The sequence below is a fragment of the Nipponia nippon genome, unplaced genomic scaffold, assembly GCF_047370975.1.
Source record: "Nipponia nippon isolate SJK-2023a ecotype South Korea unplaced genomic scaffold, ASM4737097v1 scaffold_6, whole genome shotgun sequence".
NCBI classification, from domain to species: Eukaryota; Metazoa; Chordata; class Aves; order Pelecaniformes; family Threskiornithidae; genus Nipponia; species Nipponia nippon.
In genome coordinates this window covers 9,536,934-9,563,002 of record NW_028262380.1, presented here as the reverse complement: position 1 = coordinate 9,563,002, position 26,069 = coordinate 9,536,934, and the positions used below count along the sequence as shown (strand labels likewise).

Sequence of the window (26,069 nt, the reverse complement as noted above, 5' to 3'; positions counted from 1 at the left end):
ACCTGTGTAGCAGTGCCTTGGCCCTCCTCTCAGGTACAAAGCTGTTCATGAGCAGCAGGCTATGGCAGAACGGCTCTCCTTACCTGAAATGAAGGAAACTCCTGGTGGCCTCCTTCCTGCTCATTGAGTTCAAGATCTACTGAGAACTGTTGAGGAGTCTGGTCATAATTCTGTAGCAAAGGTCCTCCTGGCTGGGCGGCCCATCCACTGCATATGCTCGTAATGGCTTTGCAGGAAAGCTACTGAAGAGCCTTCAGAGGATAAGCGGAATTTACATTGCTGACTTGCAGACCGTTGACGGGTTGTTGACCTGGGTTCCGAAGCTCTGAGCTCCTGGGCTGTTTCATGAGAGACAGTTTATATCCCAGGGACTTGGAAGAGCCTTGCATCTGAAAGGGGGTTCTGGATTCCCAATTACTGCCCAGCCCAGCCCCTGAGGTAGTGCATCCCACGGGTGTCAAGAATGCCTCAGTACTTTTTCCTCTCTGAAGGAGGATGTGGTACCTGCTGGCCGCTACCTCCTCTATATGCAGGCAGGTTGTGGTATGACATGCAAGCTGCATTGCTTGAAGAAAAGTTGCTTTCCAAGAATAGTACCAGTCAGAAGCCAGCCTGCAGTTTGTCTGAAGAGCTTGCTCTTTCCCAGGCAATAGGTGCAGCCCAGCCCCCGGGTGCGAGCTCAGCAATAGGGTGCAAATCAGGAACGTGCTGCCAAAGGACCGTAGTCTTGTCAAATAGCTGGATGCAGGACGCCAAGGACCATCACTTCCTCAGCGTAGTGGGAAAATGAGTTTTGCAGTAGCTTGCTTAGCTTGGAGCGTGACAGCCATTTGGCACTGGAACAAGTGTCTCTTAAGCCTAGGACCCCAGCAGTGACACTGGAGTGGTGGGTAATTATGGGAAGAGCCAAAGGACACAAGAATAAAGTGATCTTCCTGCTCTCATCTGCTGGCAGTTAATAGGGACTTTTTGACCTTAGAGGTTCACCCAGTGACCGTTACCATTTTCAGGCTGATGTCTGTCTGCTCCCAGCTCATGGATTCCTCTCCTCTTCACCATCCTCACTGTAGGTGGGACCTCACCTGGAGATTTTCACCCCTACAGTGCTTACTGTCACATCCCAGTTAACAAAAGCTGGGGTGGTGGCAGCTCACGCTTGACATTGTGAAGAGGGCTGGTGTTTGAGAGACTCTTCCTGCTCGGTGTTTCTTATTAAATAAGTCAGTCTTCTTGTAAACAGACAGGTTGCTTCAATACCCAACACACAGGTGACTTGCAGCCAACTGATGCACGGTCCTGGGCTGGCCCTCAGGTTTGTAATGCCTGGGGAGCTCAGAAATCCAAGTCTGCCCTCAGCAGATGAAATCCCTAATGGCATTTCCTTGCCCGGCTTGCGTGGAGGCGTGGTTCCAGGCAGCCTAGAACAACAGCTGTCCTCTCCAGGCTGGGCAACGTGGGAGAGTCAACATAAACTGACGGTGTGTTTGAGCAGGATGTTCATGGGAGAAACATCACTTACATACCTGTATGTATCTTACATATGATACCCAGAAATGTCACCATCGCTGCCTCTGGAGCTGCCTCTGTCACCATCGCTCCCTAAGGAGCCAGCCAAGTTTTGAGAGCCCCCAGGGCGGAGGGTAGTGTCTGGTTCATTTGGGAACACAAGGTTCACCACCCATGGAAGAGCAACCAAACTGACAACAAGAGGGCCCTGTGCCAGTCTGGGACATTGCTTTTGATCGGCTATGACACTGTGTTTTGTTCTCTGTGAATCAACTAGCAAAAGCACTTAATCTCAACAGAAAGGTCAGGAGTTTATAAATTAACTTATTTGTACTTCTCTGCCCTGAAGTGGCATCAGGTTTCTCCTGTTGGAAGAGTATTTCTAACTTGCCCAGTTGCTAAATTAATTGAGAGGAAAGCAGCCTGCCTTACCTCCCAGCTGGGCTCTGGTAGCTCATCCAAGAAGGGAGTTTTGAGGGTGTGGGAAGGGGTTTAAGATGCAATTTCCCTTTCTCTTCCGTGTGTCAGGCTGAAAACTCACAAGTGACAGTACTGTCACAGTGGTGAGTGTCAACATCCAGTTCTTAAGTGCTTTTCCAGTGTGTGTGTGTGTGTGTGTACATGTGTGCTGTAGCTGCTCAGCAAATGTGCGACTTGCTCCTGGGACTCGGGGGTGTAGGGAAGGCCCTCCACAAACGAGGGGTGCAGTTCGTGGCCCGGAGGGGACTGATCTCCCATCAGCTCCTCTCAACAGCGTAAACCTCGCTGGGTAGCTGCTGGCAGTGTTTTATCAGCGCATGGGGCTGCTTCATCCTGCGATGATGCTCATGCAGTAGCTGTACACCACCGCAGATCCTCTGCCCGCAGGTCTGGGTGGACCAGGTCATTGCGTTATTTACACAGACTGAGATCCAACATCCTGGGCAGAGACTTGTAAAGCCAAGGTGAGAAAGGCCATGTTGAGAGCTTGCCTGCCTGCAGGGAAGGGGCAGACCCCCATCGCTGCCTTGCCCTAAGCAGGTGGGCAGCGTCTCTGCGAGGGGCTGCTGGGCCTGGGGCTGTGTCCTTAAGTCTGGTATTTTGCTTTCTAGCAGTAGGCAATTCAGGTTAAGGTTGTATTTGACAGTGGGAAGCCAGCTGGCTGCTGGCTGACCTATACCCACCCAAACTGGTGATACCGGAGTTGAGGGGGCTGCCCTGTCTCCCTGCAGCTACCATGAGGCCCGTTAGCATCAACAGGCTGTCACTGCTGGGACAGGAGGACAAGAGAGCATCCCCCGCAGAGCTGTGGGTGCCAGGGGAGGTCCCTGGGCGGGTGCTTGCCATCTCCCCTAGCAGGGGCTGTGCCTCTCTGCACAGCTCGTGCAGGAAGCGCTGCTGGGCTGCGCAGGCAGGGGTTGCGTGAGAAACTTCCCTTGGGCAACCTTGGCAGCTGCGCAAGGAGCGGGAGCAGCCATGCAGCGTGGGGGAGCAAGCCCATGCGCAGTGCGGCGCCGTCAGGGTGCTGCGTGTGATGCCAAGCTGGCCCTGCCTGGGCCGCTGCCGGGAGAGCTCGAGGGTTTGGGTTAGAGCACGCTAACTGTTGGCTCACCGTGTTGAGCCCTGCGGAGGATCTTGGAGCACAAAAAGGCAAGGGTGGTGCATGACAGTGCCTGATCTGCTCACTGAATTGTGGCTGGGGGGGCTCTGCATGCGGCGCGTCCACGATCCTACATGAGTAGCCAGCCCTTTCCTGAATTTGGGGGAAGATGTGACATGCATGAGATGTGGCATTCAGCTGTATGCAAAAGGAAATTCTCTACCGTGGTGGAGGCTTGGCAATGCTGATTACTCATTGATGTGGGCAGAGGGAAATGGGGGGGGAAAATCTTTCAAACCAGGGCTGCAAGGTGAGGAAACCACGGGGACATCTGTGTCCTTGGGCAGCACGGGCTCAGGCAGGAGGACCCGGCCTCAGCCCGGCCTCAGGGCACGAACAGCAAGCAGGACAGCCACCGGATAACACGTGGAAAATTGGATGGGGCCTCGCTAAACTTAATGCCCTCACCTCAAAAATCATCATCATCAGGATTGTTGAGTTTGATTCTGGTCACAACAACTCCATGCATCAAGTTTGACACTTTGGGGACAATGAGGGGGGAATTAAATGCTGTTTGGGAAAAGCTCTATGCCCACAAGAGAGTGAAGGTTGGTTATGGTATGGTTGGTCTCAGTTAAAATGGGAACTGCTTTAAACTGTGGACTCTTCTGGGGTTATTTTTCTTCTTGTTTTTCTTCTTGCAGGAAATCCTATGTGTCTAAAAAATGAAATCCTTTCACTTGACGAGGTCACGGGGGGCTGGCCAGCAGCCAGGCTCAGGGCCCCTGCATGGCTCTGCCCGTTCCTGCCTACGAGCCCATCCCTTCCTCCAGGACGCTTCTCTTGCATGTACTTCTGCACACCATGAGAAGAAGCGTAGATTTGCTCTTCTGCTCGGTATTTAGTTTGCATTATGCTTTGAGAAGGCCAGTAACATCTTAAGACCTGTTGCAGTCTCCGAATGTAAAAATCCCCCTTTGTTGGGGGGAGGCTGACTTGCCTGAGCCGCATGATCAGAGTCAGGTGACAATATTGGGCACAAAACCGGAGAATAAACAGTTGGGGGTAGGAGATCAGCTGCTGATCTTGCCTTTTGACAAGCTGTGTTACTCCTCAGGGAAAAATGAGTGCCTGGCCCTCTCCTCTGCTTTGGAGCTTAATGGCGGTGTGTTTAAGAGGTAAGTCCTCCTGAAGCAGCATTTCTCTGCTGGCTGAGCAGGGAGGTGGGTAAAGGTGTAATGGGCTTGTGAAAGCACTGGGCTTCACCGGCTCGGGGTGCTGCAGAAGGGCAGGGGGGAAGGCAGGGAAGGAAATAAGTGTTGAAAGATAGGCGGTGTTGGAAGAGGGCTGAAGATGGCAAATATAAAAACTTGCTTTTATAAGGAGAAAAAAAAAAAGGAGGAAAAATAGAGCCCTTATTACTCTGCATATTGAGGATTTGTAGTGGCTTCTTCATGGCTTTATCTTAAAGCCCAAGGAACAGGATACCCCAGTAAGTTCACTTTCTTGGGGTAACTGGGTCTTTATAAGAGAAAGAACGTACATAAAACCGCATAAATATTTTTGTAATCATGCCTCTGCTTCTCTCCTTGTTCTTCTCGTCCTTTTGTACTGCTTACCTATAAAAAAAAAAAAATCTGCATTCTTATAGTTAATATTTTTGCTATGTGGGATCTGCAAAAGCTGTTGCACTTCAGGTCGTGTACCTTCCAGGGCAAGTCCGGCCCCGTGCGCCTGGCAGCTTCTCGGGGTGCGGTGCTGCCCTGCTCCCTTCTCCCTGCAGTCCCCCTGCACCTGGGGATCGGAGGCTGCCAGGGGCCCTGTGGCCGCCTCCCTTTTTGCAGTATGAAGCCATCAGCCCTGTTAGAACAATTTGCATTTTACAGAGTTCCTTGCCAAGGGGCAAAACTGCTCAGAGCAACGACCTGGCGAGCCTCATCTCAGCTGCGTGCATCCCGGGCAGCCTGAGCACGTAACAAGGGACAAGTCTGGCACTCTCCTGAAATTAAACAATTTGGGGAAACTCTCTGTTTCAGGAGCCAGTTACTCACCTGTTGATCCAGGAGCCAATTATTCACCTGCTGAATTCACCAAAGATGATTTTTATCTTCACCTAGATCTGTAACTGTTGACTTAGTTGTGTTTTGTTTGGCTCGAAGGATTAGTTTTTTCAGGCTGTACAGTTGTGCAAGGTGGAGGGAAGAAAAAAATAAGGGAGTGTCCATCCTATTTCTGCATTTTGTGAGTTCCCAGCCAGCGTCCGCGTGCCTCGCAAGTCAGCAGGGCTGCCTGCCTTGTAAGTCGGGAAGGATTAGGTCTGTAGCTAAGAGTTCAGTAACCTTCCCCGACATCCTCAAGGCTCTTGGAGGGAAACATCGTGCCAAGGCGTTACACAGAGTGAGCTGTCCTTGAAGTGTCCCTGGAGATACTTTTGTTGATTCACAGTGCCCCTAAAAAAAAAAAAAAAAGTCTTTAGAAAGCAAAATCACTGCTCCCTGGCATAGACAGCATAAATGCAGGAGAGAAAATGGTCCAATGAAGCTAAGGTGGTTTGAGCAGTTTTTTTCACATTTGTGATACTGTGGCTGGTAAAACAAAACATCACCCATTTTTACTAGATGCTCAAAACTATTTTTTCCAGCCTGCCTACTTCTTTTTTTTTTCCTCCAAAAGTTGTTTAGATGAATTTATGAGGTACTGGCCACTGAAGGCTATTGATGGCCACTGAAGACTATTGATGGCTACTGAAGCAACTCTTTAATGACTATTTTAGTAACATGTTACAAAAAGATATTTTCCATTAAAAAAAAAAAAAATCCATCTTAAATAGTGGTACTGTTAACACCAGAACCAACCAACCAATGAAAGCTTACAAAGAGGCAATATTCGACTAATACTGTTTAAAAAAAAACAAAACAGAACAAATTAATCCAGCTGTGGGCAGTCCAAGGTGTTTAAATCCCCTGCAGCGTCCCTGGCTGGCGGAGCTGAGCAAATGGTGGGGACAGGCTGCTCTGTGGGAGATCAGGCTTTGAGCCCAGTGGTCCTTCTGAGGGCTTTTCCCAGGAGAACTTGATGGTGCCCTCAACTTACTGCTAGTGTTTACTTTGAGATCAGTTTAATAAAACTCGGGACTGATCTGGCTCGTTGCCAGACATGAGGAAAGAGAAGCAGGCCGACTTCAGCTGCGTCAGAGGAGGGGAATTCCGCATCTCGGTCCTGGGTCGAGGCATGGCCAAGGTAGCAGCGTCCTCTGTGGGTACCTAGGACCAACGCTGATGTCTCCAGGTCGCTTGAATTTGGGCTTGGGGCAAACAAATATGCCGCAAAACGATCACTGTTAAATTCAGCATCTCTGTTTTGGGGGCTACAGCAAGAAAATGTGGGCAGTGGCCCAGACAGCTGGGTGCTCGTCCTCAATAGTTACAGAAAGATGGGTGTTTCGCACTCAGTGGAGTACAAAGCGGGCAGTACGCGATAGGAGGGAGCACTCCTGACGAACTCTCTCCATGTGATTACAACTTTGTAAGGACTCTTTTATTCAGTGTCCTGACCTTGCTGTAGCAATCTAACTAGAGTTATTAGTCAGCTTGGTCTGCACATTGTTGTTCATCCCACAGTGGTGCTAAGCACTGGTACCTGTGGTGCCCGGCCTCACGTGGCATAGCCCAAATTGAGAGTGAAATCAAAGGCTGGGGGAGAAGCAGGCTTGGGAAGAAGCCTGCAGGGACGCATAGGGCTGCAGCCACCTGGTGCTTGTGCTGTCACCACGCAAAGGTGCAGCCCCTCCAGGTCTCCAGCTTCTCATCCCGCTCGTGTCCTTCCTTGTCCATGTCTTGCCGTCAGGTGTCAGCTCTTTGGGCTCCTTGAAACCCTTAAAGCAATTTCTTAAAATAGTCCATTTATTTTCCCTGCCAATGGCCACTTGATTTCGGCAGGCCCTCTTGCTGTGGTGGCTTAGCAGATGTGTGCTGGTTGTGAGCGTATAAACACCACGTTATTGGCCATGGTCGCATGCTGATGCTATATGAAGTTGGACGTGTTCAGAAGCTGCAGTTATTTTAGAGTAAATCCCTGCCCTGAGTTTCTGACCCAAGCTGGTGTGACGTTTGCTGTGGCAGCAGCTGGCTATTTAGTTTTTGCTTTTTTCGTTTGCTTAATACCACACTGTTAAATTAAAAGCAACTTTGCTGCTTTTCATGTTTAGTTTTACGGGTCTCTCCTCCGTTCAGAGACTGGAAGACATCCCCCATGGTTGTGTGCCGAGAGCTGGCTTTCACCAGCAGAATTTCAGTCCACTACATATCACCGCAAAACAACTTGAACTGCAGTAATACCCTTTTTCTCTGAAGATTACAGCTGTCCCCGCTCTGACGGGGGGATTTCAGTATTAAAGCAAGTCTTGGCCTGCGGGTTCCCTTCTGGTTACTGGATGTATCTCCAGAATAGCTTAAAAAAAAAAAAAAAAAAATCCCAAACCCATGACTTTTCTTTGCTGATCCCTTTAACAGAGATGGGATAAAACAGCCAGCTACTTGACAAGCATCTTAAATCAGATTGTCGTGGGATCTCAGGGTAAAATGTCTTGAGCTGCTGCTAACAAAATCAAGTATTTCAGGCAATTCTCATGCCCTTTTATCTAGGAGAGTCAGACCTGGACATTGGCATCTACTGAGCTGTGGCCTCATGGACCCTCTAATTTATTTCCTTGGTAAGTCTCTCATGGACCAAGGATGCTCAGGTGCTGCCAATGCTGTTTGCCTCCTTGCTTCTGTATTGCTCTGTAATGGACCACAGCAGACAGGAGTTTCTGGACATTGAGCAAGGATACAGTTGGTAAAGACCTAATGGGAGCCCTCTATTAAAGGGAGAACAGTAATTTGGCCACTAATTATGTTTTTTCTTTTCTTAGGTATTGCTTTAAGCCAGACAACCACCACCCAGGTCCCCATTGCATCAACACCAGTGCCTCCCAGTGTAACCGCCACTCAGGTCCCCATTGCATCAACACCAGTGCCTCCCAGTGCAACCACCACCCAGGTTCCCATTGCATCAACCCCAGCACCTCCCAGGGCAACCGGTACCACAGCCTCTGCACCCCCAACCGCCTCTGCAATGCTCTCGGCTGGAGTGGCATCCACCACTGCAAACCTTATCGTGTCCACAGCAGTGCCATCTCCTGATCCAAGCACAAAAGAGGCGGTTCAGACTCTGCCTGTCACCACAGATGTGACTGTCCTCACCTCTGGCAGCACGGCCACCTCTCAAGCATCTACAGGACCAATGGCCGCATCCACCAGCACCGCGGTGTCTGCTCCAGGCGTGACCACGTCTCCTGGGGTCCCATCAGCAGCTCCGTTCCTTACCACCACCAAGCCCTTGAACTGCAGCAAAGTGAATGTGACAGCCTGTGCCCAGTGCTCCCCGGGGACATTTCCCAACGAAGGTAAGAGCCCATGCTCGCCCCGGCTCTTGCATTAAGTGGAAAAGTGATTTTTCAAGGGAGGTGAAACCAGCACACGTTCCATGTTGGAAGCTTGGACAGGCAGCAGGAGTGGGAGTTAATTTGTTGCACCTTTCCAAAGTTAAAAATTCGGCCTTTGCTGGTCATGTGCTGTTCCTTGGTCTTCCCGAAGCTTCCCCAGTAGGATGAAGAAGCAGCAGGGTTGTGGCTGCAAAGTAAAACACAAGTGCAATCTGATTTATTGGCAGGAGGATGTTGTTTTGAGGTACAGCGCCAAATATAAGGACAGCTTCCAGCTACCAGTCTCGAATGTTTGAAAGAGAATCTCTGCTCAGAAACAGCCTTTTCACTTGGGCTTAAGAAACCACCTGGCCAACCTCTGTTGTGTCAGGAGTGCATAACATTACCTTTTCCAGAAGTTATTTATGTTGCAACGTGGTTGTATTTTTTTTTTTAAGCACCACTACCTCACCCCTAAAAAAATCCCAAACAAAAAATCCCTAAAAGCCAGGCCATGTGCTTTTTGCTTGCTTCCCCCACTGCAGGGCACTTCTGAAGAGAGGAATAAGCAGCTCTGATGCTTTAAATTTGCAGAGGACAGGAGGTAATCCCCACCACCCTTGTTTACAGGATGTTCATCCATGGGATCTTCTCCTCTTGCCTGAGCTGGGTTGCTGCAGCACCAAGGACTGGTTCCTGCAAGCAGTGGGATGGCAGCTCTGATGGGTGCAGCTACAGCAAATCCCACGCGGTTACTCTGCGTAGCTGGGATTTGTTTGGTGCAGCAGAGAGGGCTAGAGCTCGCGTCTGGTGGGAATGCCATGGTACCTGTGCTCAAAGAAAAACTGTTGCTGCTTAAGGCAGATTCTCTGCTCTGGGGTTTTACTCTTCAGTTCTGCTTCCCACAAGCCTAAATTATCAGAAAACCAAAGGGGTATGGTTTTTTGGGGTTATTTTTGTTTGTTTGTGTGTTGGTGGGGAAACAAGGAAAACCCTCCTGGCTGCTCAAATTAAAAGAGGAAAAAATAGTCATCTTAATTACCAGAAATCCATGTTGATAGACTTGAGACCTTAGATCATCTTATGGTGTTCTTCAGCTTGCTAACAATGAGCAGCAGCAGCACGAGCATTAATATTACAGTTTTCTACCCCCTAGGACTGTCGTGCTGGAGGGGTTGCATCCCAAAACTACTCCATTCATTGCAGTGACCCGTCCTGACAAGCAAAGCGGTTTGTCAAGTCTCCCAGTCCTGATCCTGATCTTTTTGTTCCGATTTAGGCACCTTGAGCTGCTCGTGCTGTGTGGGGGCCTCGTGCACAGACCCTGGTGCCTGCATCTCCTGCCCACTGGGCCACTACCAGCCTGAAAGTGGGCAACCATCGTGTCTGCCTTGTCCGCAGGGGTATTACGCCAAGTAAGTGACTGAGCCCCTGGGCATGGGGTGGTGGATGCTCTCCCTCAAAACACTTCCCAGACAGCAAAATCTCCTCCTTTGGGCTCGGGAGAAGTGTTGCCAGAGTGGTTTTTCAGTGGGAAGCAACAGGGTTTTGTATCGCCCAGAGAAAAAGGAGGTCAGGGCTTGCTGTCCCAGCACCCACCCATGGTGCAGAACACACAGCGGCGGCAGCGAGAGGCCGTGTGCTCCCTGGCTTCTTGCGGGGCTCTGTGGCAAAGTGGGTCAGGGAGCTCATTTGCTGCAAAGCCAAAATAGCTACGTGCCTGTTACACTAACCTACAAGCCGTCCAAACCCTGGCGAAAGCCCCGGGCTGCCTTTGGGCTGTGCTTCACACGAGCTCCCCGTGGGCAGGTGGAGGTGTGCAGGGGTGCACCTCTTCAGCGCTGCTCGGCGCTCCTCACCAGGAAACCCTGGTGTCGGGGAGCTCGTGCCGCGGGCTTCCCAGCAGCTGGCTCCAGCTCTCTGCAGGCTGCCCTTTTCTTTTTCCATGGTCTTTTGTATGTACCAGGAGAGAATATGTGGTTGTTTGGTTTTTTTTTTTTGTGACAGAGGGACACTTGGGAGTGAAGTGTGGGGTTCATCTCCTCAGGTTTCCTCTGGGATACCTCTGGCCAACTGGCTTCATTCTGTCCTTTGCCCAGTTACTTCCTCAATCACTATTATGTCGCCTCCAAGGGATCTCATTACGTTTAAGTTGCTGGCAACTAAAGCACTATCCTTGGCTGATACAGTGTGGAAAAGCTAACAAGCCATCCCCGCCAGAAGCCCAGCCTCGCAATTTCACCAGGCTGCCTTGTCCCGGGGACGCTGTGCAAGTGTCCTCTGGCTGCGGGGACACACGCACGTGCTGCTCTCACCATTGCCCATCGGGTTTCCCCTTGGTGTGTCCGTTGTCTTCCACAAGCAACCAGTGGGTTTTGTCCCTCGGGTGGCTGCAAGGACAGGAGGGGTGGTGAGGGCTTCCCAGGACCGCGTCCTCTGCAGAGTGGCTCCGTTTGGGTCAGCCCTGGGGAGAGGGAACATAACCCGGCCACGGGGAAGGGCGACCTGACCATGCAGCTTGTTTGCAGCAGCCCCTGCGTTTGAAGCCCCCCAGCTCGCTCTTCCAAGCTCCCCTCCATGCTCCCCCCTTGCTGTTTGTGCTGCAAGGACCTGCCTTACCTTATGTCCCCCCAAGTGCTTTTAAAAAAACAATCAATTGGGATCAGTCCCCAGGGCACGGCACAAATGCTCCTGTTGGGATGTTGGAGAGGGCAACACAGAGCCAGGGATCAGAACGGAGGGGTCGGCAAAGAGCGGCCGGCTTTACGCGCGCCGGAGGAGGGGGACCAGGAGAAGGGGGGATGCGGGGAAGTGGAGGGGAGGGGGTCCAGCGGGCGCAGCGTGTGCGTGGCCATCTCCATGGCAGCTGCCAGGGCCTCGGGGCTCCGATGGGATCGTTTAACATTTTTGTGGTATTTGGAGAATCCAGGCTCCCCTGAGCTTTGAGCAGCTCTGGCTGGCGCAGGCCCTGTATTGGTTTAAGGAAAGCATTTGCTATGTTTCCAATTGATTTTTATTTTTTTCCACAAATCTTGCTCAGCCCTGGGGTTTCTGAAGGAATTAAGGAGCGTGTCCTTGTTTTCCTCCAAAGCATCCCTGAGTATGTTAACAAATTCTTATACCCACATGCTTGTTGTTGAGGATTTGGCTCTGTTGGCGATGAATGCAATAGCTTTCCTCTTTCTCTGCCTTTCCCTCTTTTCCTCCCTCTCCTCCCGGAGGTCTAACATATTACATCCCCTTTCCCACAGTCCCTGTTATTTAAGGTCAGGACTCTCACACATCAGTGCCTGTGGTTTAGCTCCTTTTTTCGACTCCTTAGTGACCCGACTTCCAACAATGGAGCGGCTCCTTTTACAATTGCCGATGGATGCTGAACATCAAGCACCTTTCTGATTCAATTCCATTTCCAAGTGTGGATTTAAGAGCCTGACTTTAAACCAAGGTTTTTAAGCCTGGCTGCAACGTATTTTTCAAGGCTTAGGATTCAGATGCAGAAACCCATCCCTTTCCATATAGCCCACAGGCACAGGGCATCTCTAATGTTAATAGCACAGAAAACTTTATTTTTTTAGTGGACCTTTAACATTCAGGTGAGTTCAGATTGCTGTTTTTCTGCCTGAACACTTTCATTATAATTACCCTATTTCTAGACTTCTTAGTGAAACGAACAGATGTGCTCTGCTCTCTCCTCTTAAAGTGGATAGAGGCTCAGGTGACCGAAAATAGCCCTCACCTCTGCTCCCTTCTCTCCCAGCTTCCCACGGAGCACCGCATGCCTCCCCTGCCCGCCCGGCCGTTACGCTAATGAAGCTGGGGCTGCAGCCTGCAGAGCATGTGGGAAAGGTAGGCTTTGATTTGTATTCAACCCAAATGCGTTTTCATCAGGCTACGTGATGCTTTTTTCCCATGGCCAGATGCAATTACCAGGTAACTTAAAAGCACTGGGGAGTAAACAGGTTATTTTTTTCGGGCTAAAAATAGAACAGCAGATCTCTTCCCATTCCATTATTGACATTTTTATTAAAATGAAAAGAACAGATCTGAGAGTCATGCTTCTGTTTGCAACAAGCTAATACTAACACTGCAATGAAAGCCTTTTCCAGAAAGTGAGGAAAGAAGGTTTATGAAATACAGTTACAGCACAAGGGGGAGGAGGGTGTCAGGAAAATAGTGTTCTCCTATTTTTAATGGCAAAAATGAGTCTAAACCATCTTTGTTTTCAGTTAGGCAATCTTCTGCAGTCTGAATATTAAGTGTAATACTCTCCTTATTCCCCAGACATTAAAAACTGGGTTTTCGGCAAGCTGGTTTGCACCTGGCTAATGCAATATGAGCTTGGTACAATGTGTTCGCAGACAGTGTAACAACATGTTCAAAACAGACGCGCATTTACTTATGCAAAAACCTAATTAACACATGCAATGCAGCAGCTATTCTGTACACAAATTAAGTGCTCCTCATAGATGCACAACTGTTCGTTTGAAAATCCGCCCACCAAACTGTTTGGCTGGTACCTAAATCTTGGCTATCACTTGCTTAGTTTGGGAGGAAAAAAGTCGAACTGGTGACAGCGCTGCGGTATGTCGCTTCCTTTACTCAGCAAATTTGAACGCTGTGTTAGACCACAGAGGAGTCTGTGGGGGTGGCCCCTAAATCATGCAATTACAAATTTAAAAAGTTCCTTTTTCCTTGCAGAAGGAGGGAGGTTGTTTTGTTTTCATCCTGCTCTGCCGCAGCATATGCTGCTCGTTGCAAGCCTGGGCCGGTTTGAAGGGCGTAAGGCAGATCTTACCCACACCGCTTCCAGCTCCTCTCTGAACACAGGCACCTTAATTCTGTCCCAGGTGGACCCATGGCAGTGACTGGTGTCGTGCGTCCTCAGGCACCGTCCCAAAGCCACCTGAACTCCCAAGTGGTGGTCTCCTGCCTTTAGAGGTTCCTGTTGGCCGTGGCAGGGTCTCACAAGCTGGGTCCTGCCTGCCCCCCTGCCCATGCCATGGCCTTGTCAGGGCATTTCACTCCTTGTCGTGCATTGGGGAAGAGCCTGTACCTGTCCTCCTGCCCTTCATGGTCCTGGGGGTGCAAGGAGGGAGAGCAAACAGATTGCTGCGCTGAGCAGAGCCATCCTGGCTGGTGGGCCTTGTGTCCTTCCCTTGGCGGGAAAGAGATGCACCCCAGGCTTTCCGGGGTGGGGGGACCGCTGGAGGGGCTGGGGTGACCGGAGGGGTTTCCCCTGGCCAGAGACCTGCTCCAGCTGCATAACCCAGGAGTAGGCACCGGGATCACCTATTTCAGCTTCATTCCAGTTCAGCCCATCATGCTGGGAAGGCTGTCTGTCTGTCTCCCTGGCGGGGTTTTGGATGCGAGAGTGACACCAGGAAAATCTGCCCGAGCACCCCACGCTCCCCTCAGCGTGGCAGAGGGCGATGGGAAACGTTTATTGTTCTTTCAGGGCTTTTGACAAATAGAAAACCAAACATCTTGAATTAGCCCATGAAATGCCACCTGAAGTGTGCTGTGGGGAGTTGATTTGGTTGCTTGCAAAATGGAGATGAATAAATATACAACAATGTGGGGTAGTGATGGTGGAGGAAAGATCCTGAAGCCTTACTCTTTTCTTTTTCAGGCTATTTTAGCTCCAAGCAAAATGCAACTTTTTGTCTGCCTTGCCTGCCTGGATCATTTTGCAAGTAAGAAGTCTACGTGTGATACTGGCCCTCAGGTGGGCAGGGAGGGGTGGTTTTCTTTCAGCCACTGAGCTAGAAGACCAAATGTAGTGGCCAAAGGCAAGTCACCGGCCATTTCAGCTGTAGGGACATGGGTGCTCAGCCCTGGTGAGAGAAGGGTGGTACGATGGAGGGGAGGATCCTGGCTGGATGTGGAGGTACCCTGGGATGAGGTGGTAGAGCATCGGCTTGCAGCCCACCTCTGCCATCCACTCTTGCGGATGTTGCTGTGTCGCATGGGCATTGCACACCACTGCTAAAGAAGCAGAGGCTGGCCCAGAGATCGAGCTGAGCGTCGCTCTGGGTTTTGTAGATTTAAGCTGAGCTGATGGTTTGTTTATCCTGAGTCGAGATGCACAGAAGGCAGTAGCGCTAAACTACCCTGGCTGCGCCATCATCTTCGGGGTGGGAGAGGGGGCCTGGGCGAGGTGCTGGTGGGGTGCCTCGCGATGGGCTCCACACCCTGCGTGTTGGGATGCCTGTGCAGAGGTTGCAGAGTTTATATTTGGAGCGGGTGAATTGGCCTGTGAATACTTACCTTCCTTCTGACCTCACGTGTCCACGTTACGCAGCAGATCTCTGCTGAAATTTGATTAAATTGCTACAAGCCCAGATCCAGGGCTTACCTGGCTGTATCTCCAGTCTCTCTCCCAACTCCCTTCAGTACCCCTTGACCAAGTGTGCTAAGGAACAGTGGCTTCTGGGATAGCAAGTTCCTACAAGTTTCATGCCAGTAAGCAACCAAAGAGAGGACAGAAATGCCATCATGTGCCCAGCCCTAATTAAAGATGGGAGAAGGCATACTGGAGAGAGACACTGAATGCCTGCAGAATGGCAAAAGCTTAGTTCCTGGTAGACCCTGGAGACTTCAGTCTGTGAATACATAGGAGAGCTTTGGTGGGCTGGGCCGGCTTGGAAGTGCTTGTCCTGCAGTGTTCCCCGTCCCCTCTCTCCCCAGCACCACCGGCTGCACGGCGTGTCCGCCTTGCCCTGGCGGGCAAGAGGCTCTTCAGGAGGCGTCGGAGGAGTGCGCGCCTTGCCCCCCAGGTAACTTGTGCAGCGGAGGGTGGGGGGCTGCGATAGCCCGGCTGGGAACGCGCGGCTTCGCCATCAGAAGGAGCGATTTCTTCCCGGGACTCACCTCCCTTGCCCCAGCGGACCCTGGGGAGAGGGGCTTGCCTGAGGCTGGGGAGCAGCAGTGGCAACGGGGACGGTCAGCGAGGGGAGCTGGGGAAACGACTCCGCTCCTTGCATCGCTGTCTTAAATAACATCAAACCGCAGCGGGTGAGTCAGCGGGAGGGCAGAGTGCTCCAGCCGCCCCCACAACCACCGATGGCAGGCCTCCTCTCCGGCGACGGCACCGGGGGCTTCTTGTAGCCAAGTTGTGTTTTAAACATGCAGAAAAGCATTTACCACTTTGAGACCCGGGATTTCTGTGACCCGTCATTCCCACAAAGCTTAGGAAACTGAGCCGTGCTTTAAACTTTGCTCAGCAAGTTTCAAACAGCTGGAAAAGGTGTTTGAAGCCCGAATAAGAGAGGATGAACCACTGCTGACCTCCAGCTCCAACCCTCCCTCTGCTTTAAAGCCAGAGCTCGCTACTAAACCCATCTCCCACCGTGCTCCTGCTCCCACTCTGTTTGCCAAGATCTAACCCCAGATGTCCTTTAGTCCCTCCGTCCCTGTTTGTTCTCTTTCCTGCCCCTTTGCTGCTGAGGAAGGACCAAAGTCCAGGCTCAGCTTTTGTTATGCACATGAAGTATTTAATGGTTTTTCTTCTTGTGGCTTTGAAAGCTGAATCATCCATATGCAATTGCAAAGGCCCCAGGGTCTAGTCCCAGATCTTAATTTTGTGCTTATTTGCTATTTTAGGTATGTTCAAAGGTCCCAGCGACAACAAATGCAGGCTCTGCAGGACAGGAGAATACCAGTTACAGCGGGGCAAGGAGAGCTGTGACCTGTGCCCAGAAAACCACTACTGCCCTGTGAGTCCCCATCAGCTGCTTTGACAGCCTGGATTAACAAATACAGCTGTCCCATGGCAAGCTAAATAGACTGAAATTAACACCATTTTTATCCGAGCCTATTTCCTTTTCTTAAACATAGACAGAGCCCTGATGGAGGGAGATGGTTACAATTATGACACCAGGAGTCTGGCTTTGTGCCACTCTTGGAGCTGCCTGGTCTCGCTGGGCCATCAGGGGACAGCCAGAAGAGGGTGTAGGCGTTAACGAGGGGGTCTGATGTACAGACGTGCTGTATAACAACACCTTCTGCTCTTCACCCTACTCTGAGTAACACCACAGGGGCAGGCAGGCTGAATTTAATGACGACAGGTTCATTTCTTGGTTATTTTTCTCCTGTTTTTTTTGATGCTGAAGTGTCACCTCCCTTCGCACCAGTTACCTTCTGCAGTCTTCCCCGTTCGCTGGTGCTGAGTTACTTCTTCTCTCGGGCAGAGCCCAGATGTGAACCCGGTCAAGTGCCCTCCCGACGCCTTCTGCCCGGCGGGCAGCGCTGAGCCGGCGTACTGCATGGAGGTCTTTCTTTACAAGGCGGGGGACTCCTGCCAGCTGACTCCCCTGATGGTCATCCTCCTGGCCGTCATCTCAGCAGGTAAGTGTCCGTCTTCTCTGTCCTCTGGTAAAACTAGGCACCCCTCTGCAGCTGGGCGCCTTCATGTTATGCCAGCAGTGTTCTCTGGATGGCGTATTTTATGTTTCTGGAACCCTGCATTTCTAATAAAAGTCCTTCTGGCTGCTTCCAGTGCAAGTGATAATCCTTTCCCCAGTTTTAAGTAGGGATGTAGCTGTATTTGCTCTGAAGGAAGGCTGAATGTTTGTTGTTTGCCTTTGGGAAGCAGGTGTGTGTATGGACCCCAAAACAGGAATTTCTTGGCTGTCCAAAAGCAGGAAAAAAGGACAATTTCCTTTCGGTATGAGACTTCAAGTTTCCTAAAAGCATTCCTCCCCTGTAACTCTTGGCGCAGCATCCAGCGGGACGGGGTGCTGTCAGCTTGCGCGGCATTGGTTGTATCAATGCTGTAGTGCACCTTGCAACCAACAGCATGAAAGCCAGCCAGCGCCCATTGAGAACGTGGAGCATCCCTCATCCCGGCTGCCACCTGCTGCAGTTTGCTCAGTAGGGCAAGCCAGTGGGTGGATGAGCTTTCCCACCTGGAAGCTACGCCAGGAATACTCATTCCAAACCAATGAATGTGCATTTGTAGTCTTAGCAAAGGGAAAAATAAGAGTTCTCTAGTTTTTAATCAAAGTTTGGGGGAGGTTTAATCAGAGATAAGAGTTATGATGCAAAAGAGTGATTGTTACTGCTATGGATTGCAGAAAGGGCAGAAGCGCAGGCTGGGAAGAGGGACTCATCTCCTGTGCGCGGGCAGATGAACAGACACCCCACTGCAAGTGCCGCTTGTGCGACCAGCTCTCTTGACACAAGATTTTAATCTCTAAGTCAGAGATGACTAAGCCATCAGAGGATAAGGAATTAATTACAGCCTCATGTCCATGGGTTTCTGTGTTTTAAGCACAAGTTACGTGCCTCCTGAAGACCTGTCCTCCAGTCCAGCTCACTGTTGTTAAAAGGCAGGGGCAGATAAAACACATGCGTTATTCCCTGCAACGAACAAGAACGAACGTAAACTTGTTCTCCAACAACAACGCAGGGCCAGGTCTCATCACGCTCCTCTCTCGGTGCCTGAGAGGAGGACTCCGTGGGCGTGCAGGAGGAGAAAAAGGACGGCAGGGTCTGGAGGAGCTCTGGCTCGGGCAGGCCTGGTTGGCTGCTCTTCTCCAGAGGGCTGAAATGTCCTGGTGGGAGCGGAGGAGGGTTGTTCTCAGAAGCCATGGCTTGGAGCTGTGTGAAAGCTCCTCCGCTGGCCCATATCCCCTCGTGCCAGGCTGTAGTCCAAAAATCTGCCAAAACAGATGCCATCTGAAGCAAGTATTAATTAGAAAAAGCAGCTTAAAATGACGTGTATGAAAAGCCTGTCCACATGGGGACAACGGCCCATTAACCAGCATTTCTGATAAACAAGGCTGAGGGTCACCGAACAGCGTTCCTCAGTGAAGTCCTGCCTGTCAAAGAGCTGCTCAGAAGAGGGGTAAAAGAGCGAGCCCACGCAGGAACCTGCAAGTATTTCACGGCTGGTCTGACAGATGAATTGTTTACCATGAGAGCGGCTGCTCACGCAACCTAAATTTGGATGTATTTGTCTGGCCATATTGCATCACCGCGACAGATTTGTGCTCTTCTGTTAAGATCAATTTTCCCTGATTATGCTTCTGCCAGAAACAAACAAACAGAATGTCGCAGTACTTGGTATTTGCCAATTATTTCCATGTCTATGCCCAACCTAAAAGTAATTTTTCCTCACAGTCCTGATCTCAGTCTAGACTCAAAGTTAATCTAGGTCAGTTCTTGTGCTTCAGTGTAAGCGCTGCACAGAGCAGACTCGTTTCTCCACAAGATCCTTTGGTGGGATCAGCAATTGGTAAGATGCCAAGTGGAAAATAATAGTTCCACCGAGCAAGAGTAAATGGGAAAGCAAGTTACTGAATTATTTCATTGAAACCTGACGTTATTCTCCACACCTTCGAGAGTAAAGCTGAAATGTCGAAGCTGAGTATTTATTGTTACAGCTAGCCAAACCTTATTTTGTGCAGAGTATGTAGGAGAAAAAAAAAAAAACCAAACCCTTAATTTACCAGAAGAGAATACCTGAGTTGGGGAAGCCCTAGAGCAAAGGACACCTGGCGCTTTACCTTCCTATCTGAAAATAACTACCCTTCCTTGCCCTCCAGGTGCAATCCTTGCTGGCTTTTTGATAATTCTGAGAAGAAGGCAAGAATATAGCAAGAAATCGTTAAAGTCTCTACTGCTGCCCCGAGGCTCAGGACGACCCACAACTTACGGGGGGACGGAGCACACAGAACCAGTCTATGCTGGCTGGTAGCGCAGGACATGCTGTTAGTAAGCACCCACTTCTTTTTTCCATGGGGCAGCACAGATGTGCGTGTGTGGGGAAAATGTTTAACCATGAGCAACCTATTTCTGTATAGCTAAAATAAGCGCAGGGAAATAAAACTCAATTTTTGAGTTGTGGCTACTCGTGCTAACCAAGCCAGCTGCCTGCTGTACTGAAACGAATTGATGGAAAAAGTCTCCCCCTTAAATTCCTGGCTTCCTTCACAAGTAAATACTTCTCTCCTTTCCTCAGGAAAAAACCCAGCAAACAATTAGATCTCTCCCTCTGCTTTAAGAGGGAGCTGAACAAGCTCAGTGCGGACCGACTGCTCCAGTTATTAAGGTTCCTGTGGTACAACGGTCACTTCCACCTGAGCAGGGACTAACACAAATATCCTTCCTTTTAAGACTATGCAATTAGTTTCTTTTTGCCATTCTGAAAACTTCACCATTGCTTTAAGCAAGGCTAAGTCAAGGAAAGGGAGCCCAAAGCTTTCCCCGTCCTGTCAGCTGTGGGAAAACACATGCAACTAAACTAATGGTTGATTCCTGGACAAATACGTCCCTTTTGTTTCCTGCTGTAAGATGGTGCTTCATACCAGAGCTACAGAAGCAACTCAAAACTTCCATCGGATCTCACAGGAATTGTTTCTTTCTCCACCAAGCCGCACCAGCAAGACCTGACACTGCACGCAGTCCTTCGGAGCCAAACCGAGCAGCGCGCTGCAGCCACGGAGCGCGTTTTTGCGTGCGCAGGAGCTGTGCCTGTGCTAAACCCATTGCTTAAGTGCCCGTGCTAAGTCCTTGCCCTTGATTCATTTCCCGCACATGAGCAGCATGTGTGATTTGTGATTTGTACCTGTTTTCCCTGCACGGAGCTGTGGCATGCCAAGCTTTCTCCTGCGCAGCCAGCCTAGTTCAACCATCTGGTTAAACTGATGGGATTTGTGTTTTACAGGGATGATTTCAAATGGTGTAGGTATTAACTGGTTAATGCTTCTCTTTTTGAAACTGTTGTTTGCTATATTTTCCTTATCGTGTTCTTTTTCAGGGTGATGTTTAGCTTTCTGCACCTTCTCCTCGTGGCCATTTGAGGTCTCCCCAGCATACCAGGCACTCAGAAATACCCATCCACTGTAATGCAGCCAGCTTCAGCTGCTCCATGGGGTCTCTTAACCTTCCCCCCTTGTTGCCACCCGTCTCCTACAGCCAAATTCGTACATATAGTAGGTGGTGCTGCGTAACCGCAGACAGACCAGCCAGCCGTCACCCTTCGCCACAGCACTGTGCTTCACCGGCTCTACAAGCACTAGTAAAAATAGTATCTACTATTAAAAGATCTACGCTTTTAAATGCATGTGTGCTGAGGTGGAAGCAGGTGTCGGTTCTCACGTTTGCCTCTTCGCTGGGCTAGCAGTGCTGAGTCAGCTGGGGTAACCCAGCTGGCGGGGGGTTAAGTGGTTCCTGCCCTCAGCTGCTCACCCTCCTCTCCCAGGGGAGGTGTCACTGTGTTTAAAAAAAAAAAAAACATATATATATATGTATGTATGTATGTATGTGTCTCAGTTCTCTGATCCCTCTCAGCTATGTCGGATGAATAAATGGATGGGAAGAGAGGTACATCATCCTTTGTGGTCAGATTGCCCAGAGAAGTTGGGGATGCCCCATCCCTGGAAGTGTCCAAGGTCAGGCTGGAGCAACCTGATGTAGTGGAAGATGTCTCTGCCCGCGGTGGGGGGTTGGACTAGGTGATCTGTAAGGTCCCTTCCAACCCAAACCATTCTGTGATTCCAATCGGGATCAGCAGCCACAGGGATAGTACCTCTAACCATACCCAGACTCCACGGCACGGCACGGGCAGAGCTCCCCGCGTCCTCCCCAAGTCTCTCTCACGCTGTCGATTTAGTAGACGGGGATTAAGTTTCTCAACTGGCAAAAAATTGTGGCTTTTCACAGCAAAAGGACACAATCCTGATGCATAGCACCAGAGAATCTCGGCAGAGCAGTAATCCATTAGTATCAAAGCAATTTTATGAAACGCTCTTAAAAAAAAACGTAGGGAGATTGCACCTGTGAAGTCAAACCAGACCCAAACTAAAACCCGGCTGAAAAAACACAACGCAGTCAAATGCAGCCCCGACCAAGCAGGAACAGCACCCGTGACAGGTAAACGAACCCAAGGAACCAGAGCTGGTAGGACTGCGCCATTCCAGCCCGAAGTCCTTAAAGCCCGTAAAATTACGGGCAACAGAAAACAGCACTGTAACAGGAAAAACTGTGCTGCGAAAAAATGTCAATATTTTTGTGATAAGCAATGCTGTGAAAACAAGCCAAAGCCCAATCATTATCACCTCCATACAAGCTTAAAACATTATTTCCACAGAGTCTCTTAGGAAGTCTTGGAGTGTAAGTTTTCACTATGAAAGAACCGCGTTCCGTTCCCTCACTGCCAAACCACGCTTGCCTAGTATGTAGCATTTCACTTTTTTCTTCAAAGAAATTGGTGCAAAAATAATTATATAGAGCTGTTTCACAAAAAAAAAAAGAATTAGCAACTTCTTAAATAACTAGGAATAAATTTTAATATTTAATAAGACACTGAAGTTTCTCACGCAGTCAGACATGGAATAATGTGACTCAACAATGTGGAAAAATCCCATTAATCGTCTTTCAAAATATTTTGCTTTTCCAAGTAATTAAAATTAAAAAAACCCTAAAAACTGACCATGAACACAAAGCTATTGAACAAAACAGACATTTAATTTGATTATTCTTTCTAGATTGTATGAAAATACATCTAACATATTCAACTGAAAATTGTTTCCATGCTTGCTCATGTGATAAAAGAACAAATTCTGAATTTGGCTGTCGTGTACCAGCTTTGAAGAGTTTGCTGGAAACAGAAAGACATCCTTCTACTTCGATGGGCAAGACACTAAGTACATAATTTAATGCCACATAACGTGTCATACTTAGACGTTATTTAGGTGAATTTATAACAGAAAATCTCTAAGCTGCTGAATGCTAAAAACTATTGAGTTGCATCATGAGAAACCTTAATTTTTCAAGATTGTTTTCCCTTGTATTTGGAACAGTGGGAGAAGGATAATAGTGAAACAACTTTTCTTTTGTCTTCTTTTTTTAAGGAAACTTCAGCCTACTTTCCCAGTGCTGCAGAGTAAGGTACAGAATCCTTCATTAAAAGACACCCAAACCCACCTTTCCTGAATCAGAAACTAAAATTCTCCCAGACAACCACCTGAGTGACTTCGCTGAGCTCATGCGGTTACATGGTCAGTACGTATTAAGGGAGAACATGATCCACATTTCTTGTCAAGATCAATCTCCAAAGCATGGGATCAGCAGAAGGAATGAATTCCTAGCAACTCAAAAGCAAACTCCCAGTTTGCAGTCTCAGTGACGCAAGCCTTCCTTGGCCCGAAGGGTCGCGTAGTAAAGAGCTGAGAAGAGGTAGAAGGAAGCAGAAAGTCAAACAGCCACTTACTAAGATCTGTTTGTGTAAATTTAACATCATGAAAAGAGCGCCGAGAGGGATTGCTTTGAACGCTAAAGTCTTTATTTACCCACAGACAGATACAAAATGGGTGGCTGTCCTGCGTCCTGCTAAATGTGCTCGTGAGCCCACCTGAGAGGCAGGCAGGGAGTTGTAGGCTCCGCGACCGATCTTAAAATGGGTGGTGTTACTGCAGCAGTGCCGATCAGTAACTATTTGAGGTGGTGGCTTCTGGAAGTGGGTATCTGCCTCTTAGGACCTGGGGCATAACTGTGCCAGGGTGCCAGAGCTGTTACACCTATATATGAAGAGGAAAAAGCAACGAAACAACTAAAAAATTAACAAATTATAAAAGCAATGGAATGTAAAGGTAAAATTTTATAATAACTTATTTAAAGGTATTCTTATAAAGCCTTCCTTACATGGTATAGTATTCAAAGAACGGTCCCAATGACATCAAATTCCTTCATTTTGTTTAAAAGCGACAAGGAAAATCTTTCTGCTTTACTACCTGATCTCACTTTCCTCCCCTCAAGAACCAATATTAGAGAAACACACATAATACCATTTTTTGGTTTTGATTTTAGGCACAGGCCTATGCTTCAGTCCTGGTACAACACATATCTATAGCAGAGGGAAAGTTTCCCTCAAAATCAATTAAGAAATCTTGATTTTTTTTCCTTGAGTGCAAGGCTTGGCATACCACTTGAAAAAATGCAAACAGGTAACACTTCCCCCTATTTTGAACTGTGCTGTTTTTTCAAAATTATTTGAAAAAAAACAAAACCCCTTCCAACAGCGTTTATAAAAATTGATTAAAAGAACAAAGCAGTTTGGTCACAAAATAGAAAACAAAGAGTTCAGGATAGGGCAACGCTACATTTAAAACCTCTTTCAATTAATATCTTCTAATAAAACCAAAGTTTTTACCTGTTGGGAACAAATGGGGATTTTGATAATTCCAAAAACTAAATCTGCAATCAAATCCTGAAGAAATACTTTGGAAAAAAACATACACTTTCATGATATAGCAAGGCTTCATTTTCAAAAGGGCTACACAGAGTTTCTGCACTATTAAAGGCAAACTAAGCTAGAACATACACAAATTACTAAATGGACATGAAGGCGCACATTGTGTTTACATAGGCTAGATAACAATGGCACAAGTCAAAACTTACTTGTAACACTGCCTAATCACAGACCAATGACATGCACTGGGAAGAAAACAGGTAAAGACATTTTTCTTTACTGTTTTTTCCTAGTTCTAATATTATTTCCATCAATACTAACTCTTGTATATTTATCTCACTGCAAGTGTGAGAACCTAACGGGAGCAAAGAATTCAAAACAGCTTTGCTGACACAACACAGTGGCGATAAGATAGTTGAGAGCAGAGCTCCTAAAAAATTAAACACTGATTTCAAACAGTCTGTCAAGTCAAGTAGTCAGTTTTACAAAAACTTTATCAAAAGGAACAGAGTCAGGCTAAATTGCACGTTAAAATTGTTCCTTATGTGCTTCTTCAAAAATCTATTTCACTTTTAATTAGTTGTTTTGAATTTAGTTTTTGCACTTTAGTCAAGTTTCACCTTCCGTTTCACCCATGGGGGTTTTTTTGTTCCTTGTTGGGCGTTTTTTGCATTATCACAAAGCTGTAATGCTTGGACTCCAAGCATTCCAAAGAAATGTTTGCCTCTGCGTTTTACTTGACATTAAAGAAAAAAAAAAATCAAGTAATTTTTTTCAAATAATAGGTTTTGTAAGATTTATTTTTATTAAAACACAAAAATCCTAGAGTATTGGGCCTAGATTGCAAGACAATATCCCTTTAAATCCAGACTTGTACAGCTCTGCAAGATCAAGTCACTTCTACTTCGCTGGAATGAAATACAGGAAAAAACAGTATAGAAAAAAATCTCTCACAATGTAAGATTTCCCCTCTCTGGTACAGGGTGTGCCTTTCCTACCACGCACTATATTTCTTGGTGGAAGGATATTTAAAAACATGTTTGTTTAAGAATCATTGGGGAGCTATTTTATAAGAGCGCAAACAAATTGTTACGGGTGTGGTTATAGCGAGATACGCACCTGGATCATGAATGGCATTCAAGCACTTGCTCAAAAACACACAAGGCAAGCAAATCTCATTGGGACCACAGACCAAGCCACTTCATACTTAAAAGGACTTGAGAGCTAATAACTTCTTTCAAGGATATACTATTTTTAACATCTGTTGGTTGACAAATACTATCTCAAAAACCTATGTTTACGCCTACCTGGTTTGATTTTAACCTACCTCCAATCTGAAAGTATTTTGGAGGGAACCTTTTACATTCGTAACAATTCAAGTGTAACTGTAATGCTGAGTAATAAGTTTGGTTTGTCCTGAAATTTTCTGAACTATGCAGTTCGTTATCAGTGCAGAAGCAGCAGAAGACTGCTGTGGTTGGCTCAGTGGATTTATAAAAACAAAACAAAACAAAACAAAAAATTCCCCCCCATGTAACCTTTACAGAATATATGTAAAATTGTGTCCTTCCCTGGTCATATTCACAACTTATCTACAAGATAGTGTTGGCAGTAGAGACTGCAGTCCATGACTATTTGCATTCAGCTCTCATCCATCTGTTCCTCTGCTTTCTCTTAGGCTTCAACTTGTTCAGTTTTTTGCGGGGTTTCTCAGTCTTCTGATTTTCAACAGAATCCACCCCAAGAACATGTTCAGAGCAGCATAACTGTCCATTCAACATAGAATTTAGTACTGTCCCGTCTTGGTGTTCCTTGCAGAAAGAATTTGGGCAGAAGTGGCAGAAAGAAACAGAAGGTTTGCCACAAACATCACAGTGGTGCCAAGGACACTCCCACTTTCCTGCCATCAAAAACAAAGCGCGCGTTAGTAGGGAGTAAAACGGGTCATCGTCTTTTAAAGTTTTGTGTTTTAGCAGCTGAACAACGCGTGACTTTCCTGACAAAGCCAGGTGAGAAGGCAACTACTGTGGCTAATCTCAAAAAATCAAAATGCTACATCATATTTCTAAAGCTCAACTGACAGCAGTAAGTAGCAGACTTGACATCCTTTCATTTAAATACAGCAGCAAACTCCAGCTAGAAGAAATTATTCAGGCTTTACTCAATAGCATTTTGCAGAACTTGCAGGCTGGTAGAGTATCCAAACATCCAGTCAACTGCTGCCTATCGTTACAATGCTCACCAGTTTTTTGCACGTTTTGCTCAGGGATGGCTGATGGGCTTTACCTACAGACGCTCTTTTACCCCAGCATATTTTACCAGTCATT

General features: G+C 48.1%; 2 protein-coding genes across 13 annotated transcripts in view; one reads left to right on the top strand and one right to left on the bottom strand.

Annotated features, from left to right (window-relative positions):
- Positions 1–3,888: 3,888 nt before the first annotated feature.
- On the top strand, positions 3,889–22,543 carry LOC148051349 (uncharacterized). Of its 5 annotated transcripts, none has more exons than XR_015700089.1 (12): positions 3,889–4,108; positions 4,203–4,263; positions 7,998–8,531; positions 9,829–9,964; positions 12,307–12,395; positions 14,179–14,242; positions 15,237–15,325; positions 16,152–16,264; positions 16,739–16,895; positions 19,097–19,261; positions 20,311–21,425; positions 22,406–22,504. XR_015700089.1 is itself a non-coding variant. In XM_087737896.1 (11 exons), exons 1-10 carry the CDS (start codon positions 3,950–3,952, stop codon positions 19,246–19,248), a joined length of 1,428 nt encoding a protein of 475 aa, XP_087594022.1. In that variant the 5' UTR covers positions 3,897–3,949; the 3' UTR covers positions 19,249–19,261; positions 22,406–22,543. The 5 variants fall into 5 exon arrangements, 3 of the variants coding, with proteins under 3 accessions (XP_087594022.1, XP_087594023.1, XP_087594021.1); XR_015700088.1 differs by having other exon boundaries at positions 3,899–3,982; XM_087737896.1 differs by lacking the exon at positions 20,311–21,425 and having other exon boundaries at positions 3,897–3,982; positions 22,406–22,543.
- NSD2 (nuclear receptor binding SET domain protein 2) overlaps positions 21,834–26,069 on the bottom strand; it is a 103,946-nt gene continuing 99,710 nt past the window's right edge. For all 8 annotated transcript variants that reach the window (XM_087737883.1, XM_087737886.1, XM_087737882.1 and 5 more), the window contains one exon: positions 21,834–25,642. In XM_087737883.1, the coding sequence (XP_087594009.1) occupies positions 25,374–25,642 (269 nt within the window). In that variant the 3' untranslated portion in view covers positions 21,834–25,373. The remainder of the gene's footprint in view (positions 25,643–26,069) is intronic.